General features: G+C 39.9%; 1 protein-coding gene across 5 annotated transcripts in view; it reads left to right on the plus strand.

Moving 5' to 3' along the window:
* The window catches only part of SIDT1 (SID1 transmembrane family member 1), a 94,291-nt gene that overhangs the window by 32,538 nt on the left and 35,343 nt on the right, over positions 1-26,410 (plus strand). For 2 of the 5 annotated variants that reach the window (XM_023213430.1, XM_023213432.1), the window contains exons 4-10: positions 7,450-7,495; positions 11,098-11,199; positions 11,852-11,935; positions 15,147-15,234; positions 16,470-16,541; positions 16,956-17,049; positions 25,151-25,194. In XM_023213430.1, coding sequence (XP_023069198.1) covers positions 7,450-7,495; positions 11,098-11,199; positions 11,852-11,935; positions 15,147-15,234; positions 16,470-16,541; positions 16,956-17,049; positions 25,151-25,194 — 530 coding nt within the window. Of the gene's footprint in view, positions 1-7,449; positions 7,496-11,097; positions 11,200-11,851; positions 11,936-15,085; positions 15,235-16,469; positions 16,542-16,955; positions 17,050-25,150; positions 25,195-26,410 lie in introns of those variants that run through there. The other 3 variants (XM_023213435.1, XM_023213436.1, XM_023213433.1) reach the window with 2 other exon arrangements.

The following is a 26,410-nucleotide window of genomic DNA, read 5'->3' on the forward strand; positions in this document are numbered from 1 at the left end:
GATAATTTTAAGAGCAAAGAACACTCTATCCTCCACAAGAACAGGGAGAAAAAGACTCTCTGGTGAATAAGATCCACTGAGAGCGATTAAATCAGAGGCCCTAGGGGAGAGTTTGGGCACTGGTAAAGTGTTTGAAGTTCCCCAGGTGTTTCTAATGTGCAGCCAGAGTTGAGAACCACTACCCTAAAGCAATTTCTAAATATGGTGCTTCAGTTTAATTTAATATATATATTTCGAGTCCGAGTCTTTCTCTGTCACCAGGCTGGAGTGCAATGGCACGATCTCAGCTCACTGTAACCTCCATCTCCTGAGTTCAAGCGATTCTTGAGCCTCAGCCTCCCAAGTAGCTGGGATTACAGGTGTGTGCCACACTCCCGGCTAATTTTTGTATTTTCAGTAGAGACGGGGTTTGACCATGTTGCCCAGGCTGGTCTTGAATCCCTGGGACTCAAGCGATCCACCTGCCTCAGCCTCCCAAAATCCTGGTATTACAGGCATGAGCAACCATGCTTGGCCTAATTTAGTAATTTGAAAATCTACTTGTGATATTTAACCATATGGGAATACACATTTGATGGGAGTGATAACATGTTACAGTACTTGCACAGAGTGCAGTTTGAACTGCAGAGAAGCCTTGCTTTTATCAACTGATCTCTGCCTTTAATCAATCAATCAAGTGTCACCTGGTAGCAGTGGCAGTGTCACTTGGTGGTAGCATATTTGAATTGTAGGAATGGTCTTCTGTAAGGTTAATTAGAACCTTTTGAGAACTGAATTCTGTGAAAATGAAGTCATAAGGTCACAACTGTAGCGAGTGTTAATGAATTATATGCATGCTGATGAAATTGCAAATCTATTCCCTCATGTTGTTTTCTGTTTTTACCTCATAATATGACTTAGCCTCAGCAACCAGACTTTAAAAGCATTTCAAAATCACACATTTACACACCAGCCTGGCTGGTGACCTGGAAATCCAAAGGAGGATGGTAGTGGGGAAATGCTGAGGATTGTGATGAGAACTGGGCTCAGGAATTGAGAGAAAACACTGAAAAAGTAATTCGTAAATCTCTAAGATCGAAGTTTCTATTGTACGTTTTTGAATGGCAGACTATAATGTACATAGAACACCTTTTGGGAATTTTTTTCCCCTAGAATCATACGTTTTAAGAACTGAAGGACCTTTGAGAATCTAATCCACCCACCTCATTCTAACAGATGAGCAAACTGCTGCCCAGAGAAGTTAAGTGACTTGTTCCAATTCACACAGCTAGAAAAGGGCAAAATCAAGGCTAAATTGTACTTCTGACTCCCGGTCCTGCACTCTTCTCACTATGACAAGCTATTTCTACTTTCTATTTAAAACTCTCCTCCCAGTGGTTTGTGTTTCTCTAAATACGTTTCTCAATTCCTTGAAACATTTACTTAAATCCAGCTGTACTAGCAGAGCACAGTGGCTCCCGCCTGTAATCCCAGCTACTCAGGAGGCTGAGGCAGGAGGATGACTGAAGTCCAGGAGTTAAGACTAGCCTAGGCAACATAGTCTCTAAAAAAACAAAAACCAAAAAAATTGGCCAGACATGATGGTGTGCACTTGTAGATCCAGTTACTCAGGAAGTTGAGGCAAGAGGACTGATTGAGCCCAGGAGTTTGAGGCTGTTTTTAGCCACGATTGTGCCACTGCACTCTAGGCTGAGCAACAAAACGAGACCCCATCTCTACAAAATTCCTTTAAAATTAAAACAACTCTGCTTTAAAGCATTAATCCCTGCCATCTACCTATCCTCTGCACACACACACACACAACTGTGCCACTACTCTTTTTCTACACTCCAGTGCCTAGGCGTTTAGTGTTGCTAGAGTGTGAAATTGCAGGCAGGCAACAGCAGATGGCCACAGAAACAGGCAAGCATGTGATCATGGGGTAGGAGGATCTTAGGAAGGGGCATTAGGAAATTTAAACAGGCCGGGCGCAGTGGCTCACGTCTGTAATACCAGCACTTTGGGAGACCAAGGTGGGCACATCACCTGAGGTCAGGAGTTCAAGACAAACCTGGCCAACATGGTGAAACTCCATCTCTACTAAAAAAAAAAAAAAAAAAAAAATAGCCGGGCGTGGTGGCACACGCCTGTAATCCCAGCTACCTGGGGGGCTGAGGCAGAAGAATCGCTTGAATCGGGGAGGTGAAGGTTGCAGTGAGCCAAGATATCACACCACTGCACTCCAGCCTGGGCCACAGAGAAAGACTCTGTCACACACACACACACACACACACACACACACACACAAATTAAACAGTTGTCTATATTGTGTATAGAGAATGGATTTGAAGAGGACAAAACAGGATGCAAAGAAGTTAGAAGGCTGATGCAGTGGTCAAAATAAATAATGAGGAGGTGAATTGAAATATTAGGGGAGGCGAAATTACTGAAATTTTATGAGATATGAGGGAAAAAGAAAAGAGAGAGTCATTAATGCCAATGTGGCTTGTAGATGGTGGGGCCACTAAGAGAAAATGAGAATTTTGATAAGAAAAAGAATAGATGATAGCTTCACTTTGGGACAGGTTGAGTTTCAAGTACAGATATCTGGCAAAGTGTTGGATGTATACTAATATGACACTTACGGGAGAGCTCTGAGTTACAGTTAGGCAGACTAGTGTAGTCTTCAGGAACACATCAAGAAGCTGGTGCACATGATGCCTGGGCAAGACAGGGTTACAGGAGATAGGGCTGGAGAAACAGGCAGTGCCCAACTTTGATCTTTAAGATGTTGGATGCTAGACTATGGAGAAGAACTTCATCTTTCAGGTTATGGGAGCCATTAAAGGATTGTGAGCAACATGATAGCATTCAGAGATCTGATTTCTAGAGATGACTTGAGTGGCAGTGTGGAAGAGGAATTACAGAGAGGAAAGATGAGGGACAAATAGACAAAAGTTATTTGAATGGGGGAGAATAAAAACTGATTAGAACTTGAATGTGTACAGCAGCAACAAGGTTGTAAGGGAGAAAACAAGTCAAATAGTACACATGGAGATAATTCATAATTCAGCAAATACATGTGGCAGAATCAAATGTATAGTCCTCTATGAATACTTGCAGCCTTCAGCCCTCCCCTAGCCTTCTAAGTAGGGATCTTGAGTCTGTTTTAAGAGGAGAGAGTGTGTGAGTGAGATAGCTCAGCTACCATGCTGTGAAAAGTAATAGATTTTTTGAAGAAATGGGTGCATAAGAGAATTTTAGACCATTTTGCTATGTATCATACTACATAATCACCTTTTGGTATTTTGGAGGAGACTACAATAAAGATTAACATTTCTTTCTTTTTTCTCTCCCTCTCTCTCTTAATGATGCTGCACTGGGCAAACAAGGTGCTTCAGGTGGAGGCAGGTTACTTTTACACTAATAGAATCAGTAGGACCTGGTGATCAATCAAATGTGGAAAGTGATAGAAAGAGGGTAGTCCAAGATGAGTCCTGGGGTGATGTCAGAAGTCCGGTGAGGTTTACTGACAAAGGGACATAGTAGGTCAGGATCAGGGAAGTGACAGCACATTCCCTTTTATCATGTTGAATTTGAGGTACTCAAGGAATGGTCAAGTGCAGAAGCCCAGCAGGGGATCACTATTCTGTGACTGGAGCTCAGGAGATGGCCCTGGGCTGGACACAGGGACTTGAGATTCACCGGCGTTATTGTGGTATTTACAGCAGCTGGATACACATTTTAAAATGAGTTGATCAAGAACAAGGCTGTGGGTAACATTCTCATTTAAGGGATGGTCTGAGAAACTAAAGCTATCCTAAGGGGCTGAGTAGACACAGCCAGAGGTGTGGGAGAAATCACAGGGGGTTAAGTCACTGGATTTAGTAATTAGATAGTGCTATGGTCTCAATGTTTGCGTTCCCCAAAATTCACATTGAAATCTCCACAGTGATGGTACTAGGAGTTGGGGCCTTTGGGAGGTGATTAGGTTGTGAGAGTGGAGCCCTTGTGAATGGGATTAATACTTTTATGAAAGAGCCCCCCAAAAGGCCCTTTGTCTTTTATACCACATGAGGATGCAGTGAGAAGGCATCATCTATGAGGAAGCAGGCTCTCATCAGACACCTTGCTGTTGAACATCCTAGCCTGTAAAACTGTAAGCAATAATAGATTTCCATTCTTTACAAGTCACCGAATTGACGGTATTTTTGTTACAGCTGCCTGAATAGACTAGGGCAGGAGCTGGCTGTTACCCTTAGCAAAGGCAATTTCAAGGGAGTGGTGGAAAAAGAATCCTGATAGCAGTGGGTGGAGGAAAGAATGAAAGAGAGATAAACATGGAATACTCCTAAAAGCAGCTGGTTTGTGAAGAGAGGAAGGATATAAGATGACATTAAAGGATGGAGATCCAGGGAAAAGGGAGGCATTTGGGTTGGGTATTTGTTATTTATTTTGAAAATGGTTGAGACTAGAATATATTTATAAACAAAGAGGTAGAAGGGCAGATTAAATTCATAGGAGAGTTGGATATTTGTAGAAGCAAAGTCTCAGAGTATGGTAGAAAGAATGGGAATTTAGTACATGAGTGTGGAGTTTATACTTAGACCAGAGGAATGAAGGGCGGACGGTTCCCAATGACAAGAAGGTGGGTGGGAAAGCTACAGTCCTGAAGGGAGTTCATGGCAGAGGGCAGAAGGAGATAACAGGGAATGACATTCTGAAGTTCATAGTTCAGGTGAATAATAGGATATCATGTCCTTCAACAAACAAAGGAGGGGCTTTGAATGTCCACTGTGCTCTGTGCTAGGGGCTTGTTAATCAAGATGTGTAAGATGCTGTGACTCTCACAGTCCTCTCTGGTACTCACCTCAAAAACTACTGAAAGTTTGTCCTGCCTCTCTTTCTATATAGTCTTTCGTCCCATCTCTTTTCTTTTTCTTCTACTTGGTTACTCTCCTGTCTATATTTCTTCTCCCTCTCTCTATGCCCCCCACCATGGGCCCATCTCTACCCAGGCTGGAGTGCCGTGGCCGGATCTCAACTCACTGCAAGCTCCGCCTCCCGGGTTTACGCCATTCTCCTGCCTCAGCCTCCCGAGTAGCTGGGACTACAGGCGCCCGCCACCTCGCCCAGCTAGTTTTTTGTATTTTTTAGTAGAGACGGGGTTTTACTGTATTAGCCAGGATGGTCTCGATCTCCTGACCTCGTGATCCACCCGTCTCGGCCTCCCAAAGTGCTGGGATTACAGGCTTGAGCCACCACGCCCGGCCTTCCCCTTTCTTGAAATAGCCAACACAAGGAAACAAAATTGTTTTTTAGCCTCTTATGTTTAACAAATAAATGTAACATAAACATGTTAAAATGTGTTTCATCTTTAAAACAAATCAGTTGAAATTGTTATACTTCTTTCTCTAAAACTAACAATCCATGAGCTTCAGTTAGCTTTGTTCTGTTGTCAATGACCTGTAATAAAATAAACCTTCCCCACCTCTGTTAGGGTTTATGTGGAAGGAAGCAGAATATTTCACCTGCAACAGATACAATGTTTATTTTGCATATACTGCTGACTCCATGAGAAAGAGCAGACATAAATGATAGTCTTAAACACAGTAACATGTTTTACAAGCTTGCATGCATTGTACTAGCAAATAAAACATAAAGAAGAAGAAACAAAACAGAAAGTGAATATCGAATCTTCATCCATTTCATACTATGACTGAAACTGAAATGATGGGGAAAATTAAAATGGCCAAAAAATACGGGTTGCTTCTGCAAATTTCATGCTATCATGAAGAACCGATGGACTTGAAAGATGACGGTGCAGATAAGAGAGTCAGGAGAAGTCATGTTGCCAGCCAAGAAAATCGTGTCCTCTTTGTTCTCTGATCTGGCAACAAAGAGAGTTGAAGGACTCATGTTGCCCCGGTAACAGCCGGCGACACTCCCAGACTACTGAAAGGGCTCTACCCAGCCCACACACAGTATCACAGGTCCAAACTCTGGCCAAGGACTCTCTGGCCATAAGACTTTCTGGAGCAGAAACATAACTGGGTTTGACACTCACTTTGGCTTCTTTAGGTGACTTACGGACAGAAGTTTTCAGTTCTGCTTCAGAAGAAACAATCCTCAACATTGACTAAGATTTCTGTTGCAAGTAGATACATAAAAATTACATCTATTGTTGTGAGCTAAATTCCGAGCCCGGCCTAATGACAGCCTAAGTTGTGGTCATCACCTTTATAAATAGTCCTCAAATTTTATGACTTCTAAATAACACCTCTAATTATACACCTCTTGCTTAATTGTCTTGAAATGCCCTTTCTAAAGAAATCATTAATTTTAAAACAGGTATTTAATTTTTATGAAAGGAAAATTAGAGTGGAAAGAAAAAAATCTTCAGAGAGCCCCAGGGGATGAAGCTAATGAGAAATCCCAGAAGTTCAAGTTCAGATGCCCAGAAATGCAGGGCACATTGGAGGGGCAGGGCATGCACCCCCAGGTGTGGGGTTTCAGCAGCCTGGGGGTCTGAGACTGCTGTGGACTTGTGTGCATGATCTTCATGGCTAACGATGAGGCAAGAGCCAGAAAGGCAAAAGCCCAAAGTAGTCCTTATAAAACTATAGAGAAGACCACATTTGTCTTTGTGACAAACACTTGAACTGTTTCATAGGTGCTGATGGCAGACAGTCCTCTATGCTACCAATTTATGCTTCCTATCTCTTCACACTCTCCTTTCTTCAGTGCCTAGATCATTGCTGTCTTACATGGGAGAATGAAAGTATCTAATAATGTAATTCACAGTAAATTACGAATTGAAGAGAAGAAAACTTCATTATATTCTTTTGGTGGTATTTATATTTTAAAGAAGGGTCTTGGATGGCAATGCCTAACCCAAAGGGAACTAAATCTTGGAGAATTTCAGCCAGTGTGGCAGCAATCGGGGATAGTAAGGGCATGTTTCTGTCCCTAGCCACCATCTCATGTGGTTATCTATTCACCGTGTTTGGTAAAAAGTGATCCATTTTGCCATGGGTCCATCAAAATTATTTCAAAATAGTATCTACAATATCCTAAAGGACCTTGAACCTGGATTTCCTCTCTCCTTCAGCCCACTTCTGTTACCTAAACCCTGTGCTTGACTATAAAATCAAGCACAAGACAGTCCCAAGGCAAAAGTGGCTACAAAAGTAAACAAACTACCTTATATAGATATGGCTTCATGGATATTTAAAGACAGAAAAATAATAATCCCCTTCCCCAGTCTGGTCATTCTTGAGTGTTGAAACCACCACGTCCCCATGCAGTCTACTTCGTCAGTTTCATGGGAGGAGAACTCCCCTCACCAAAGGTGAAGCTCTCCTCGAGTCTACTTTAATATGGCTTTCTTTTAAATAAATAATTTTTGCTCACTAACTTATGCTTTTCTCTCACTTTTCCCCTTTCCCTTCTGCCACTTACGTTTCTCAGGACAAATGTTGCCTTTCACTTTACTGCCAGCCCCTCTCAACCTCAGGTAAGTGAATGGGTTCCAAGAGTTATCAACACCCTACCCATTGGTGTTGCCTTCCTGTTAGTGAAACCATGTTACCACGGTAGAGTTAGCGTGTGGGGTTGCCCTTGATCTTTCCAAACTTGAAGTATATTCGTATTCCACTTTATTCCTTGTGTTACAGGAATTTTGGACACAATATTTAATCATATCACCTTAATAGATATGAAATGGGCAGCATGCTATTTGTTTTCAGGTGTTCCTTGGTTCAACCTTCATTGAGCAAATCGTGTGCCCACTATACACCAAGAACTTTGTTAGACTGCACCTGGTGCTGGAGACACAAAGATGAAGAACAGAGCGACACAACTTCTGCCATTATGAACCTGATAGCTGGGAAGTGGTAGTGGGGATAGGGAGTAAAAGGCTGACACCAAACAGATACAGAAACAATTAATTAACCTGGAAATACAATGAAAATAAGACAGATTTTAATGTTTATAATGTTATAAGTGTAATAAATTTGTTTCTCCTCTCATAAAGAAAGAGCCAGAATGTTGACAAAAAATATTAGGAGAATTAGATATTTTTGTTGTGCTCTGCAATTAAACCATAACCACAAATAGAATAAATACATGAAAACTTGGATTAAGTCAGGCTGTTTTTCTCGTGTCATTTCTAGTTACCTTCCTTTTTTCTTTCATAAGCTTCTGAAGACAAAATTCTATATAATAGCATGTTTGAAACAAGTTTATTTGTTGTATGTTTTCTTTAGTCTGTAATATAGCTTTGGTCATAAATAGCTACTTAGGTTTTGCTTTGGAGCAGTAAAACTGGAATTAACATGGACTTGTTGTAAATATACTACAATCACTGGTGTGCTGGTAAATAGTTAACAATTGGTTTTCAGAGAGAAAGCCCTGATTTGTAGTGTTTGCCCATTTCTGTGGTGTAAATACCTCCACTATGGCTGATTTTAAGCTCCCATTGTGATGTCACTGGAAAGTGACTAATGCACAATCGGCTCTCCCAAGCCTGAATGAACCAACTCCCACACATCTTTTAAACTTCCTGTCTGTGAAAGTCTCTGCAATGCATATATACTGCCACCCAGTGGCAGGAGAGGGCCAAAGACCCTTAATATACCACCCTCAACACTTACTGACTATTTCATTTCAAGAAATATTTTACAAGCACTAATTACTAGGTGCAAAGAGAGAAATCTAAAAAAAAGAGGGGGGGGGATAACTTTCATTCTAACTACAGGAATAGTATAGTCTAACAGTCCTGTACAGAGCTATAATAAATATGATATACTGACCAGGTGTGGTGGCTTGCACCTATAATCTCAACACTTTGAGAGGCTGAGGTAGGAGTATCACTTGAGGCCAGGAGTTCAAGACCAGCCTGGGCAACATAGCAAGACCCTGTCTTTACAAAAACTTTAAAAATAAAAAATTAGCTGGGCATGGAATCTTGCACGTATAGCTGTGACTATGCAGGAGGCTGAGGCAGAAAGATCACTTGAGCCCAGGAGATCAAGACTTCAGTGATACATGATTGTGCCACTGCACCCTAGCCTAGGTGACAGCGTGAGACCCTATCTCTGAAAAAAAAATTTAAATAATTTGCATCTAAACCCCAAACTGGACTAAAATATACTTAGAACAAACTAATAAAACAGGCCAGGCGCAGTGGCTCATGCCTGTAATCCTAGCTCTTTGGGAGGCCGAGGTGGGCGGATCACGAGGTCAGGAGATCGAGACCATCCTGGCTAACACAATGAAGCCCTGTCTCTACTGAAAATACAAAAAATTAGCAAGGCATCGCGGCGGGTGCCTGTAGTCCCAGCTACTCAGGAGGCTGAGGCAGGAGAATGGCGTGAACCCGGGAGGTAGAACTTGCAGTGAGCCGAGATTGCTCCAGCCTGAACAACAGAGCGAGTCTCTGTCTCAAAAAAAAAAAAACCTAATAAAACAAAACAAGTTCCTTGATATCGATGAAAGTCTTACTCTACTCTTAACTAGTCTCATTTTCACCTATATTTTGTATCCTCTTTGACTACAGGAAATACTTTCTTTTTCTCTAAACTCACCCAAATGATTGCACATTCTCAGATAACTTGTGTCAGTCACTGTCTGCCTCTATTCCAGGAGTTAGAAGCAGGTTGCAGAAACTTGGGAGGTAGCCAGGACCCAGATAGTGATTTTTCAGCCTAAATTCCAGCCATCGCTTTGGGTATTTGTCATTCGATTCTTTCTGGTAAAGGTGGATTGTCAGGCAGGGGTCAAAAACATTTATTTGGGGTTTAAGGTAATTTACAGATAAAGTTGTTAATACTTTCAGTGGGTGTTTACTGCTTGCACAAAACCAATTACTGTCATATATGGGAACATATATGAGGCTCATTATTGCCAACAGTAATCATAGTAATGCTCTTGAGTTACAAAGTATGGATCTCCTGGGAAACAAGAACACTCTTGGGAATTCCAGACTCCTCATCTGTTAAAGAGCCCTGTATTATATGTATTTGAGTCAAGCTCCAAAATTAAGTGGGTTCGTGGGGATATTGCCATCCGTTATAAGGTGTGGATAGACTTCCAACTGCATCATTAATGACACTCCTTAATTCTGAGATAATTTTTCCCCATCAGAAAGCTCTGGATTATTGAAAAGGATTCCATTTTTATTGTCCTAGTACTCAAAATAGGGTTAGCAAAAAAAGATGTTGAAATACAAAGTTAAGTTTTAACTTGTTTTGCCTCTCTGTACATGATAGATTTATTAGCATCTTATTTGGGAGCCTGTTTCGGTTGCTTTTCTCAAAATCTTAATCACAGGCTTAATATAGCTTCTCAACTAGTTATCATAGTTTATAATTATTTGGCAGAATTCCCCTTTCTTCATCATTAAGAACAAGTTTACAACTTAGAGTTAATACATTTTTCCAGTGGACTCGTAATCTACATGGGTAAATAGTACAACTTCTTTCAATTAAAAATGTTTCCTAATTCTGGTGTTATTTGAAAAATACTTTTAAAAGATACCTCAACCTGCCCAAAATTGTGAACATATTTCTGGGGACTCTACATGGGACTTGATCTTTGAATCTCTGTTTGTTCTTAGTATATCCCAGCCAGCAACAAGTTTCCTGATCAAAAGGGCAAGGGGGAGGATGAGTCTAGTGCAAATTCTTGCCTATGGGAAAGGTGGTTAAAATTATTGAAAAACAGGCTTATCTGCTTTTCAATATGGAGTTTTCACATGTCACACTGACCACACAGAAGTGAATCTTATCACGTGTTATATCTCACTTATCCTTAATTCGAAGGGGGCAGGATGCTTCTTAAACAGGAAACAAAATAAATGACTATTTCTTTTACCCTAGAAAAAGAAATAGCAACATTGCATAAAATGTTGTCTATTTTGTCTTATTTACTGCTATATTCTTAATGCCTGGCACACAGCCCTGCACAGATTTAGTTGCTCAATATGTATGAGATGAAGAGCTAACTGAACTCATTAATGGAGATTCACTGAGATTTACATATAAATTTTGTGCCTAATAGAGGAAACAATCCCATTCATGTAAATATAAATCATGACTTTCTTTTTCTTATTCTCAGTATTTTCTATACAAGTTCCCCAAAGACGTGGACTCAGTTGTCATTAAAGTGGTGTCTGAAATGGCTTATCCATGTTCTGTTGTCTCAGTCCAGAATATCATGGTGAGTGCTGGTAACTTGCCAACCTTCTATTATAGAGCATTATATTATTCCAGAAGAAATGAAAGAGAAGGGTGGGAAGCATGCCATCTTCTTACCGCGTATCTCCCTTCCAAAACTACTAAACAATATGAACAGTATCTGAGTACGGGTGAGCAGACTGTATTTGCAGACACTAATTTGAAGAGGTAAAGAATAGTTAAGTCTTCACCAAAATCAACAAAGCAAAGAAGGAAAGGAGGGAGGAAGCAGGGAAGGACTGTAACAAAGAACCAGGAAGACCAAGTTGTGGGCTCCACGAGAAAACTAAAATCGAACCCTACCATTTGTTCTGTTTTTAAATTTTTGTTGTAACATTGGGTTCTTTGTGTCTCCTGAGGTGTTAATGAAAATTGAAAAAACTGTTATACACTTTAAGACAATAGTTTTATAGTTCTCTTCAATATAACGTGTCTTCGACTTTAGAGGATGAGGCCCCAAGTCTTAGGAAGACTATGTCATGACTGTTCAAGGGGGGAAACTTTACCTAGTTTCTGGTTAATAAGGATGCCCTGCTCTGTGATCCAAGCAGAAAGATGCTGACAGGACCTATGTGTGGCATGACATTGCACAACATTATGTATGCTTTCCTTTTTATTCCTCATGCATGCTGCAGTGCCCAGTGTATGATCTTGACCACGATGTGGAATTTAATGGTGTCTATCAGTCCATGACCAAGAAAGCTGCCATCACACTACAGGTGAGACATTGTTTCTGTGGGCATTGTTGCCAATGATAATGCTCAATAGATAGTCAGTGTACTGACTGAGCCAGCATCCTAAAGGGATGGCCATCCATGATGTGCCTAGGATCTCCTTCCTTTCTGATTGGTTTAAAAACTAATATGTCTGGCCAGGCACAGTGGCTCATGCCTGTAATCCCAGCACTTCGGCTGGCCGAGGCAGGAGGATCACCTGAGGTGAGGCGTTCGAGACCAGCCTGGCCAATATGGTGAAATCCAGTCTCTACTAAAAATACAAAAATTAGCTGGGCGTGGTGGTGCACCCCTGTAATCCCAGCTACTCAGGAGGCTGAGGCAGGAGAATCGCTTGAACCCAAGAGGCAGAGGTTGCAATGAGCCGAGATCACACCACTCCACTCCAGCCTGGGTGACAAGAGTGAAACTACGTCTCAAAAAACAAACAAACAAACAAACAAACAAACAAAACAATTTATGTCTATGCCAGAAATTAAAAAAAAAAAAAAAGTCATTTTCTCAGTGGGCTGAACAGGACACCAGAAGTTTAGGGATGATTTTTTTTTTTATTTTATTATACTTTAAGTTCTAGGGTACATGTGCATAACGTGCAGGTTTGTTACATATGTATACTTGTGCCATGTTGGTGTGCTGCACCCATCAACTCGTCAGCACCCATCAATTCATCATTTATATCAGGTATAACTCCCAATGCAATCCCTCCCCCCTCCCCCCTCCCCATGATAGGCCCCGATGTGTGATGTTCCCCTTCCCAAGTCGAAGTGATGTCATTGTTCAGTTCCCACCTATGAGTGAGAACATGCGGTGTTTGGTTTTCTGTTCTTGTGATAGTTTGCTAAGAATGATGGTTCCCAGCTGCATCCATGTCCCTACAAAGGACGCAAACTCATCCTTTTTTATGGCTGCATAGTATTCCATGGTGTATATGTGCCACATTTTCTTAATCCAGTCTGTCACTGATGGACATTTGGGTTGATTCCAAGTCTTTGCTATTGTGAATAGTGCCGCAATAAACATACGTGTGCATGTGTCTTTGTAGTAGCATAATTTATAATCCTTTGGGTATATACCCAGTAGTGGGATGGCTGGGTCATATGGTACATCTAGTTCTAGATCCTTGAGGAATTGCCATACTGTTTTCCATAATGGTTGAACTAGTTTACAATCCCACCAACAGTGTAAAAATGTTCCTATTTCTCCACATCCTCTCCAGCACCTGTTGTTTCCTGACTTTTTAATGATTGCCATTCTAACTGGTGTGAGATGGTATCTCATTGTGGTTTTGATTTGCATTTCTCTGATGGCCAGTGATGATGAGCATTTTTTCATGTGTCTGTTGGCTGTATGAATGTCTTCTTTTGAGAAATGTCTGTTCATATCCTTTGCCCACTTTTTGATGGGGTTGTTTGTTTTTTTCTTGTATATTTGTTTGAGTTCTTTGTAGATTCTGGATATTAGCCCTTTGTCAGATGAGTAGATTGCAAAAATTTTCTCCCATTCTGTAGGTTGCCTGTTCACTCTGATGGTAGTTTCTTTTGCTGTGCAGAAGCTCTTTAGTTTAATTAGATCCCATTTGTCAATTTTGGCTTTTGCTGCCGTTGCTTTTGGTGTTTTAGACATGAAGTCCTTGCCCATGCCTATGTCCTGAATGGTACTACCTAGGTTTTCTTCTAGGGTTTTTATGGTATTAGGTCTAACATTTAAGTCTCTAATCCATCTTGAATTAATTTTCGTATAAGGAGTAAGGAAAGGATCCAGTTTCAGCTTTCTACTTATGGCTAGCCAATTTTCCCAGCACCATTTATTAAATAGGGAATCCTTTCCCCATTTCTTGTTTCTCTCAGGTTTGTCAAAGATCAGATGGCTATAGATGTGTGGTATTATTTCTGAGGACTCTGTTCTGTTCCATTGGTCTATATCTCTGTTTTGGTACCAGTATCATGCTGTTTTGGTTACTGTAGCCTTGTAGTATAGTTTGAAGTCAGGTAGCGTGACGCCTCCAGCTTTGTTCTTTTGACTTAGGATTGTCTTGGCAATGCGGGCTCTTTTTTGGTTCCATATGAACTTTAAAGCAGTTTTTTCCAATTCTGTGAAGAAACTCATTGGTAGCTTGATGGGGATGGCGTTGAATCTGTAAATAACCCTGGGCAGTATGGCCATTTTCACGATATTGATTCTTCCTATCCATGAGCATGGTATGTTCTTCCATTTGTTAGTGTCCTCTTTTATTTCACTGAGCAGTGGTTTGTAGTTCTCCTTGAAGAGGTCCTTTACATCCCTTGTAAGTTGGATTCCTAGGTATTTTATTCTCTTTGAAGCAATTGTGAATGGAAGTTCATTCATGATTTGGCTCTCTGTTTGTCTGTTACTGGTGTATAAGAATGCTTGTGATTTTTGCACATTAATTTTGTATCCTGAGACTTTACTGAAGTTGCTTATCAGCTTAAGGAGATTTTGGGCTGAGACAATGGGGTTTTCTAAATATAAAATCATGTCATCTGCAAACAGGGACAATTTGACTTCTTCTTTTCCTAACTGGATGCCCTTTATTTCTTTCTCTTGCCTGATTGCCCTAGCCAGAACTTCCAACACTATGTTGAAGAGGAGTTTTGTTTTTTTTGTTGTTTTTTTTTTTTTTTTTAAAGACAGGGTTGTAGAACTATAATGGACCTTAAAGTTCATCTTGTCAACCACACTTCATTCATGGATGAGGAAATGGGCACATAGAGAAACACACTTAGAGTAACTCAAAGCCAAGATGATGACTGAGTCCTTTGCTTCTGTAACCTAAATTATTTATTCAACTGCTGAGTGTGTCAATTTTAGAAATGTTATTCATCATTAGATTCTAAAATAAAAACTTAACATGTAAGCATTAGTTATTAAACATAGGCTATACACATATTATTTGTATGGTGCTTCTTAAAGTTCTAAGCACTCAAATAGGCACAAAATTGATTGAAATCAGAAATGTATATCTATTTACCTTAATTTCTTGGATATAACTATTATCTCAGAGTGGATAATCTGGAGTAGACCACAGGTATGTGAAAGTCATTTCCAAGGAGTTAGAGGGCAAGGGTGAACTTTATTTTTCTTCTCTCTCCTCTTTCTTTCTGCCCCCACCCCCAGGGACTTTCTCCCTTCTAGCTCTTTCTTACCGCCTATCATAAGGTTGTTATGTCTTATGCAGAAGAAGGATTTTCCAGGCGAGCAGTTCTTCGTGGTATTTGTGATAAAGCCTGAAGATTATGCCTGTGGAGGATCTTTCTTCATCCAGGGTAAGAGCTAGTGAGGAACACTTGGCTACTTAGAAAAACCTGAAGGAAGGGAGTGAAAGGGAAGCTGAAACCTCCCTCTAGTTCCCACTAAGCAAGGATTGGTTCCATCAGTATGACTGGGAAAGGCATCTGAGAGATACTTGAGAAAAAAACAAAAGATAGAAAGTAACAGATCTAAAGGTATTATTGATACTACAAAATGTCATTTAGTGCATTTCATCTTTTTGAAGCATTCTATTCCCTCAGACCATGGAAGATAAATTCACTCGGTTGGCCCTTTACTCAACAAATATTTGCTACCACGAAGTAATGATCTTACATAGCTATCAAAGTACATTTCCTAAGATGGGTTGGTAGCCAGTAGCCGCGTAGCTACTTACGTTTATCAGTAGTCATCATTTCCACAATGATGGACAAGAAAAATTCAGCATTCTCCATCTCAGTTGCCAAAAATTTTACCTTGAAAAATAGTAAGAAAGCCAACTGCAACAACTTATCCCAATAATAAGGAGTATGGGAGCTCTTAGGCATAGTACAGACAGTTATGGCTAGAAATATACAAGCCCAGTAGCTACCTTAAGGGCAGAATAGGCTGATGACTGAAAACTTAGACCACTAGCCAGGGATTAACCACATGTGACCAACACAAAGTGTGTTTACTGTTGATTGTAACATCATTTCCTTGGTATGAATGTTTAGGTGAAATTTCTCCTACTATGTTCTTTAACCTCTTAATTACATGGCTCCAAAATTTTGCCAATGTCAAATATTCCTTGGCAGATACTGGTAGTAGAAGGGAGAAAGAACTACAAGCCCTTTCATGACTATACAAGACGGAAAAAATTGTACTGGCTAGAAATATACAAACCAAAGGAAAAGGTAGCTTCTGTTTTCACAGCTGTTTTCTTCACATGTTTGTGGATATTAGGGGAAGGGTCCACCCCTCTTCATTGGAGAAGGGAGGCTGCAATCTTATTTGCATCTGTTAGTGATACCAAAATGCACACAAGCAAAGGCCAAATTGAGAGTCTAATGCTAGCCTCCTTAACCAAAAGGGATTTCAGATGGTTTGAAGGTTTGGGGGTTAGATATTCCTCCAATTCTTGCTAAAATAAGATTCAGCAATCAGAGTTAATTCTGGACATTTTTTGAATAATTGTTCAGACAAGAGACCCAAAAAATCATTATCTGATTCATTGTGCTTCATTCTTTTTTTTTTTTTTTTTTTAAACCAGAAAAGGAAAACCAGACCTGGAATCTACAGCGAAAAAAGAACCTCGAAGTGACCATTGTTCCTTCCATTAAAGGTCAGTGTTGGCTCCAGAATGCATCGGAGAGATTCCTGTGTCGGAAAATCAGTCATATCATTTGATATTACTGTCATCCTTCCGAGAGAATTATCATAAGAAAAGTAAAGTATATTTACCTTAGAAATAGAAAAGGGAATCAGAACATTTTGTTACATCCAAAGGGACCTCAATCGTGAAGTTGTAGACAGGCAGTCCCTTCCCGGCTTCTACTGGGAAGTCATCACTGTGAAAGGTAGGTAGCTACTGTGGATAATGTCTGGGAACCTCCAGTAGCAGTTTTGCTATGAATAAAAATTTCTTAGGACTTAAGAATCAATATGATGGAGGGTGGCCCTGTAAGCTGTCCTGTCTCAGACAGAGTCTTCTTTCCTGCAGAGGACGACCTGACCAAAGTTGTTTCTCTCCCTTCAGAATCTGTTTATGTGAAATCCAGTCTTTTCAGTGTCTTCATCTTCCTGTCCTTCTACTTGGGATGCCTGCTTGTTGTGTTTGTTCATTATCTGAGGTAGGTCAATCACTTCCAGAAATGTTAATCCCCTGTGCCTGTCTCTGTGTAACACTTGGAGCGCAGACTTGACAGCCATATTGACTGGCTTCAAATCTCCCTCAGCCACTAGCGGTGTGACCTTGGATACCTTGTGACCTTGGAGACGTTGCTCAATTCTCTGTGCTTCAGTTTCCTCATCCGTAAAATGAGATAATAATTTGCCCCGCAAAATGTACAACTGCAGTGTTTATATCAATAACACACACATAATAGGTGCTGGTAGAATGTCAGTTATTTTCCTAGTTAATTAAAACTCAACAAAAAGGCAACATGTATATTTTTTAGACCAGAAAATACTCACTGTAGATGGTCAGTTTTTCCTAACATGTAGATTTAGAAACAGCTTTAAACATTCTATCAAAAAGTAAATGTAATGCCTAAAATAAATTTTGAGGTGCAACAAAAAGCAGGAGTAATGTTCTTTGATATAACATTACCAAGTGTTTTCCTGCTATTGTAGCATCGATTTTCCAGTAAAACATCCCTTGGAGGGAAAAAGGAGGTAATTGTGCTGTAATTTGACCAAGGAAATTTCCCTTGCCAAGAGTTTGGAGCCCCTAATGACACAGGGCTTTCCTTCCCTCTCTCAGCAGGGTTGAACCTTGAGAATTCCGTTCTTTGTGGCGCTCTCTGTGAAACAGCTACAAAAGAATGGCAGGAGATTTACAATAAACAAATGTTCTTTCTCTTCTTGAACATGTAAAGAAAACAAAGCCAGCATGGAATTTTGAGACTATTTGCAAAATGAACTCCATCCATGGAAAGATTTCATGGCTACCTCAGTGATACAACCACGTATCTTAAGAATATGGGTCTATCTCTGTCTCAAAAAAAACTGCCTCGATGACCTGGATGAAACTTTTGAGTTCAGATATTGTCTTCAAAAACAGTAGTTGACTGCTGGCCAAATCTGGGACAATTTGAACACCAAAATTATTAAGAATAATGAATTATAGACCATTGGAAAAAATAAAAATATCTGAGTCCCTGTTGATAAAAGAAGGAAGGGTCTAAACACCTGTGGATACACATTCAGTGATTCAACAAATTTACGAAAACAGCTACCCATTTGGTAAAGGAGCCATTAGCAGATACTGGTAGTAGAAGGGAGAAAGAACTCTTGACTACAGCAAAAGCTGTACTGTACCAAAAGCTGGCTGGTAAATATAGAGGAGTGCCGGAGTTGGAACATCATCATTTTGCAAACATCATGTTAAAGACTAGATTTGCTTAAGAATCATCGATGAATGCCAAATCTAACATGCAGAAATCTAATGAGGATGAAGATGTGTGCATGGCCTTAAAATGTATCCTCACAAATTGCTTAGTAGTTAAAGTGGAAAAAATACTAGATATACAGTAAGAAATCAAGCATATTGACAGGGTGATCAAAATTAATATCACCAAGGAGAAGGTGGACATAGTGTTCCTCCAGATGTGACACTCTGAGGACACAATGTCACTTTTGCACCATTCCAGAAATGCATATTTGGAATCTAATCATGTGGAAAAATCAGACAATCTCCAATAATAAACACTCTATTAAAATGGGTCATAAAAGACAAAGAAAATTTATAAAAGTATTCCAGATTGAAGGAGACTAAAGATATGTTACAACTAAAGACAATACCTGATCTCAATCAGGATCTTACGTTACACTAGCAGAAAAATATACAATAAAGGATATTATTGAGTCAATTGACAAAACTGGAATACAGTTAGTAGATTAGATAAGAATATCACATCAATGTTAAATTTGTGAATTTGATAACTATATTGTGGTTATGTAAGAGAATTTTTTTTTGAAATATTTAGGAATAAAAGTTCAGGTCTTGGTTGTATGCAAGTTACTTTCAAATGGTCCAGGAAAAAAAGTGTGTATATATGTGTGTGTGTATCTTGATACGTATATATCATATATATTACATCTTTATGGAGAGAGTGATAATGATCAAAGCAAATGAGGTAATAAGCTAACAATTGGTTGAATCTATTTAAAGGGTATATTGGTATTCTGTGTTCTTATTCTTGCAACTTCTCTATAAATCTGAAATTATTTTCAAATAAAAGTTAAAAACAAAACCCCCAGGCTACAGGTGAATATTATACCTGGAAAGTATACATTAGCTGATTAGCAGCTCACTTAATTTATCAAATTAGAGTTACTAATATTTAGCAGGTACTTGCTGTGAGCCAAGCATTGTGCTCTAATTAGCTTCTTCTTGATGTTTGCTTACAAACTCCTTTTAGTGTCAAACTCTTCCATTCACTGAAAGAAAGCAGCGTATGATAAATTTGAAAGAAAGCATGGTTCCATTTGCCTTTCATGGCAAGCGCTCTAAGTAGATTATCTCATCTGATGCCCCCCAACAGTGGGTACTATTATTATCACCAAGTGACAGTTAAGGAAATTGAGGCACAGAGGGATTAAGCAATTTTACCAAGAATTCACAGCCAGTAAATGAAGAGCTAGGATTTGAATTCAGGCAGTCTGGATCCAGAGCCTTAGGCCTGAAGCAGGCTGATCAAAGTGAGTCTAGAGTGGTCAAGCCCTATGAGAGATGACAGTGCTGACCAAGAATGCCAGACCAAAAGCCTGGCACCCCAGCAAGGATCTAAGTTGGAAAAGGGTCCAAAACGCTTCCAATTTTGCCTTGGATGAGTTCCAATATCATGGAAAGAAGTTCCTCTGTTATGCCTCTCATAGGAAGACTGTCTCTACTCCTGATGTTTTAGATTTTAGAAAACTGGAGTGTTCATTTTTAGTTAGCTAGTATGCATAGCTAACATACAAACAGAAAAGTTAAGCTAATAGCTGGTTATCAATCGCTCTAAAGTTGTTATTTAGCCAACTAAGGCAAGCAGTTTTTCTAAGCTGTGGTATAAGGCTCTATGGAAACTTCTAGCCGCAGATTATTTTGGTACAGTCAAATGCACAGCTTAGATTTCTCCAAATATGGACAAAGTGGAAATAGAAATGCCAAATGTAAGAACTATTTGGCATTCTAAATAGAAGAATACACTGAGGAAAAAAATGCTCTCATAGGAGAACTTTTCCTTCATTAACTAAGCAAAATAACAAAGTTTTCTGTAAAACCATAGGAAGCTAGTCATCTCAGGATAATGCCAGTTACTTGATGAGTCCCTTAAACCCTATTACGAGTACCTATGGGGTTTGTAGTACATGCTATGAGATCAGGATAAAAAACATTGATCAGAGACATGGCCTCTGCCATCGGGGAGGTAAGAATCCAAAGCATCTTCATGCTGTATTAGCCTGAAACTAAACACTATTCCCTTCCCATCCTCCAGCCTCAGTCCATTCAACATGTGTTTATGAAGCCCCCCACGATGAATGTGCAGGTCCTCGGCCAAGCACTGCATACTTGTTCTCTTATTTGTTCTTCACAATCACATTGCCAGATATTGAATCCAAACTGCCCAATCCAGAATACTTATCCTTCCCTTTGATTCTTGTATTCGTTATCTATTACCACAATACTGCTACAATTTATTTATTTATTTATTTATTTATTTATTTATTTATTTATTTATGAGATGCAGTCTCGCTCTCTCGCCCAGGCTGGAGTGCATGGCGTGATCTCGGCTCACTGCAAGCTCCACCTCCTGGGTTCACGCCATTCTCCTGCCTCAGCCTCCGAAGTAGCTGGAACTACAGGCACATGCCACCATGCCCAGCTAATTTTCCTATATTTGTAGTAGAGACAGGGTTTCACCACATTGGCCAGGCTGGTCTTGAACTCCTGACTTCATGATCCTCCTGCCTCAGCCTCCGAAAGTGCTGGGATTATAGGCGTGAGCCACCATGCCCAGCCAAGTTATAATGCTACATTAAAAAAAAAAAAAATCTATGGCACACAGTAAAACATGTTACAGCTTGCTCACAAATCTATGGGTCAGCTGGATGGTTCTGCTAATCTGGGCTAGGCTGAGAGATCCCAGGAGGGTGTGATCAGAGAGTGTAGTCCACTGGCGGATCAACTAGGAGCTAGCTCTTCTGGGCTGGCCTCAGCTGCACTTGTGTGTCATCCTGAAGCAGGCTAGCTGGGGCTTATTTGTTTCCAAGAGAGACAGCAGAAGAGTGCAAGCCCTCCTGAAGATGCAGGTTCAGAATTAACACAATGTTACTTCCCCCTCATTCGATTGGCCAAAATAAGTCATGAGCGTAGTCTAGATTCAAGAAATGAAGATGTCGACTCTACCTTTTGGTTGAAGGAGCTGGATACAAGGTGAGGTGCAGCCATTTAGCAATCAGTCTAGCACAGCCCTCATTTGCTATTTTTTCCTTTTTCCTTATTCACTAGATAGCACCTGCCTTATCTTAGCTTTGTAAATCATTTAACTCCTCTAATGAAAAATGTTGTCAGTTCCAAAATCTAGTGCAATCATGGGTAAAGCCTGTTAATACAAACACATAATCAAAACATCATTTTCTGTAAGTACATACAATTGCTTTCCAGTCAGTTGTTAACTAAAATTGTTAAAAAGGAACTTCACCACAGCCTCATTTGCCAGTTATGAGAGTCAGGCCAAATCACAACTTCTCTCCTTTTTTTTTTTTTTTTTTGCTGTAGTCTTTCTCCCTGTCGCCCAGGTTGGAGTGCAGTGGCACGATCTCAGTTCACTGCAACCTCCACCTCCTGGGTTCAAGCAATTCTCCTTTCGCAGTATCTTGAGTAGCTGGGACTACAGGCATGTGCCACCATGCCTGGCTGATTTTTCTATTTTTAGTAGAGACAGGGTTTCACCATATTGGTCAGGCTGCTCTTGAATTCCTGACCTCAGGTGATCCACCCACCTTGGCCTCCCAAAGTGCTGGGATTACAAGCATGAGCTACTGCACCTGACCAACTTTTCTCCTTAAAGATATGCGTCATTCATTCAACAAATATTTAGTGATCATCTTCTATGTGTCAGCTATATCCTAGAAGTTGGAGATACATTATAGTGAATGAAACAGTATATATCCCTGCTGTGATAGAGCTTACATTTTAGAGGGAAGAAATATACAAGCAAGTAAGCAATTAATAAAGAAAATCATTCCAGGTACTGACGGAAAAAACACAGTGGTATGATAAAGAACGATTGGATTGGAGAAGCTACTTTCGACTAGATTTGGTTGGCAGGGAAGGTCTCTCATAACCAAGACCTGAATGGCAAGAAGAAGCCAGCCATGGAAGGATCTGGGGAGAGAGTGACTCAGGTTGAGAACAAAAGCCAAGGCCCCCTGCCATTCAGGAGTTAGGTGTGTCTAGGAACAAAAGAGCTATGAAGAGAAGTTCTGCAACCAAATATACCAAAATCAGGATATGCAACTTCTAGAGTTCCTATCTGGAAGTAATATGAGAATGTACCAAAACACGGGCACTTCTGGTCCCCAACTTTCCTCTCACACCCTCCAACCTCATTTGGAGAGAATAATTCACATTTTAATTTTTGATGGACATTCCCAAATGGTATAGTTTGTTTGTTAATAATGACTTTATTGAGATATAATTCATAGACCATAAAATTAACCCCTTTAAAGTACACAATGTTGTGATTTTTAATATATTCACAGATGCATAACCATCTCATGATCTAATTCAGAATGTTTTCATCATTCCAAAAAGAAACTCCAAGTTTAACAAGATTGCATGAGATCAATATACAAAAAAATCATTCGTATTTCTCTACACTAGCAATGAGCAATCCAAAAATAAAATTAAGAAAACAATTCGGTTTACAAAAACACACAAAATAATGAAAGATTGTGGAGTAAATTTAACAAATTCAGTGTAAGACTTGTACAGTGAAAACTGCAAAAACATCATTGCAATAAATTAAAGGAGATTTAAACAAATGAAAAGACATCCCATGTGCATGGACTGAAAGATTTAATATTGTTAAGATAATGCAGCAGATAGAATAACGGTCCCCAGAAGATGTCTATGTCTAATCTCTAGAACCTGTGAATATGTTACCTTACATGGCAAAAAGAACTGGTAGATGTGACAAAGTTATGAAGATTATCTTGGATTATCTACGTGGACCTAATGTAATCACAAGAATTCTTATGAAGGAGACAAAAAGGTCAAAGGCAGAAGAAGGAAATGCGACAAAGGAAGCAGAGGTTGGAATGATATGCTTTGCAGACGGAGGAAGGGGCCATGAGTCAAGAAATGCAGGCTGCCTCTAGAAGCTTGAAAGACAAGAAAATGAGTACTCCCCTGGAGCCTCCAGAAGTACAGCCCTGCTGACACCTTTATTTTAGCCATATAAGGCGCATTTTGATATTCTGACTCCCAGAACTGTAAGATAATAAACTTGTATTGTTTTAAACCACTAAGTCTGTGAGTTTGTTACAGCAGCAGTAGGAAACTAATATACTTGACAATACTCCTCAAATTAATCTACAAATTCAACACAATCCCTTGCAAAGTCCCAGCTGGCTTTTTCACAGAAATTGACAAACTGATCCTAAAATTCATATGAAAATGAAAGGGACCCAGAAGCCAAAACAATCCCGAAAAAAAAAGAAGAAAGTTGAAGGATTTGCACTTTCTGATATCAAACTTATTACAAAGTTGCAGTCATCAGGATTCTGGTACTGACATAAAGAAAGACATATGGGAGTCTGAGGTAGGAGAATGGGGTGAACCCAGGAGGCAGAGCTTGCAGTGAGCCAAGATCACACCACTGCACTCCAGCCTGGGCGACACAGCAAGACCCTGGAGATGAAAGACTATTCTTGCTATGCGGCCACTGTCGAAAACAATTTGGAAAAAAAGTTAAACATAGAGTGTTCTCACGCTCAACAATGCCACTCCTAGCTATATATCCAGGATAATTGAAAACATATATCCACACAAAAACTTGTACACAAATGTTCATAACAGTGTTACTCATGACAGCCAAAATGTGAAAACAACCAGAATACCCATTAAGTGCAAGCATGTCAATGAAATGTAGTATATCCGTACAATGGAATATTATTCAGCCATAAAAAGACTGAAGTACTGCATACTACAGCATGGATGAACCTTGAAAACATTACACTAAGTGAAAGAAACTAGACACAAAAGTTCACATATAATATGATTCATTTTTAATGAAATGTCCAAAATAGGCAAACTTACAGAGACAGAAAGTGGATTAGTGTTTTCCAGGGGATGGGGAGTGGGGAATGGGGAGTGACTGGTCATGGGTTTGAAATTTCTTCTGGGGATGATGAAAATATTCTAGAATTCAATAGTGGTGGGAGCTACACAACTTTGTGAATGTATTTGATTGGTGTGAAAGTAATTGCCTTTTTGCCATTATTTTTGAAGGCAAAATCACAATTACTTTTGCACCAATCTAATATTAAAACTCACTAAATTAAGCACTTTAAAGGGTGAATTTTATGGTATGTGAATTACATCTGAAAACTGATGAATGAATAAATGATGTATATGCCTGAGAATGAAAGTGCTGGGATATATGGTAACTCTATTTAACTTTTTGGGAAACTGACAAACTTTTCCAAAGTGACTGCACCATTTTACATTCCCACCAGCAATGTATCAGAGTTCCAATTTCTCCATATCTAAACACATGTGGTTTTTTGTTGTTGTTTGTTTTTTCTTTTTTTCTTTTTCTTTTTTTTTTTTTTTTTTTTGAGACAGAGTCTCGCTCTGTCACCCAGGCTGCAGTGCAGTGGCATGATCTCAGCTCACTGCAACCTCTGCCTCCTGGGTTCAGGCGATTCTCCTGCCTCAGCCTCCCAAGTAGCTGAGACTACAGGCACCTGCCATCACACCCAGCTAATTTTTGTATTTTTAGTAGAGACGGGGTTTCACCGTATTGGCCAGGCTGGTCTCGAACTCTTGACTTTGTGATCCGCCCGCCTTGTCTTCTCAAAGTGCTGGGATTACAGGCGTGTGCCATCGCGCCTGGCCACAAAGACATGTTCTGAAGAGACCCTAGTAGACAAATCTGCAACAAAATCTATAAGGAACAAATGTAAAATGCTGAGGTTTTCGCTGTCTTAGGAGCATGTGTATGTGTTTGTTTGCAGGTTTCACAGAAAATCCACTGATGGAAGCTTTGGGTCCAATGATGGTAAGAGCAATGCTTGGTTTCAATTCAAACTGATGTCGCATAGTGTGACAACATCCCATTTCATGCTTCTTTTACCTCTCTGCCTTTTGCAATTTACAAACCCTCCCTTGATTCCTATCCCACAGAGTAATCTAGCCTGCAGTTGGAAAGCAGAGCTAGTGAAAACCAATTCTATAGTTCAAGGGGTCCCAAACCCTAAGCCGTGGACTGGTACTGGTCTGTGGCCTGTTAGGAGCTGGGCTGCACAGAAGGAGGTGAGTGGCAGGTGAGCGAGCATTACCACCTGAGCTCTGCCTCCTGTCAGATCAGTGACAGCATTAGATTCTCATAGGAAAGCAAACCCTGCTGTGAACCATGCATGCGAGGGGTCTGAGTTGCGTGCTCCTTACAAGAATCTAATGCCATAACTCATCCCCACCCCCCGTCTGTGGAAAAATTGTCTTTCATGAAACCAGTCCCTAAATATTGGAGCCAAAAATGTTGGAGACTGTTGCTGCAGTTGATAATTATTGAGACGTGGAGCTCACACTAAAAACCTTTACTAAGAGTGTCCCTTGTAATCACAGACCTTTGGTCAGCCATTCATCTTTTTTAAAAGTTTCAGCTTTTCTAGGACATAATTGTTCCTACCTAATTCACACATAATTGTTCATATCCCAAAGCTGATTTGTGAACAACAGTAAGAATGTATTGTGCCAACTCTAATACAGAGTTTACTTTTCCCAAACTGAGATGGAGGCTTTTTTAAGTGTCTAGAAAACTGAAATACTTGACACTAGCAAGTATAATAAAGAGTGTCATAACTTGGGGGAATCCAGAGGAATTGACTATCCAGCGATTGTACTACACCTTTTCCTCCACTCTGAGAGTTTGAACAAAGGAATTCAATGACCTAATCTTTTTAACAAACTTGAAAATTTAAATGTCCTCATTTTTGAAAAACCTAAGCTCAGTGTTCTTAAGTTATTCGGCCCAGAGCAAGAATTTGGTTAAAAAGGAATATGCAGTGGAATTTGGTTTTTAAGTCATACATAGCAGATATTTAGGTGTGTGTTTTCCACACTTAAATGAGGTCACAGAATCTTAGAAAGAGTCAAACTCATCCGCTACACCCCTCCAGCAGGATGATTGCTCCATTTGCTGGAGAGTTTGCTCCTTTTTCTTAATGTTTGTCTTCCTTAATGTCAGCATGTCTGTTTTTCCAGCCACCCAAGCA

The sequence above is a fragment of the Piliocolobus tephrosceles genome, chromosome 2 (genome assembly GCF_002776525.5).
Source record: "Piliocolobus tephrosceles isolate RC106 chromosome 2, ASM277652v3, whole genome shotgun sequence".
In the NCBI taxonomy this organism is placed as follows: Eukaryota; Metazoa; Chordata; class Mammalia; order Primates; family Cercopithecidae; genus Piliocolobus; species Piliocolobus tephrosceles.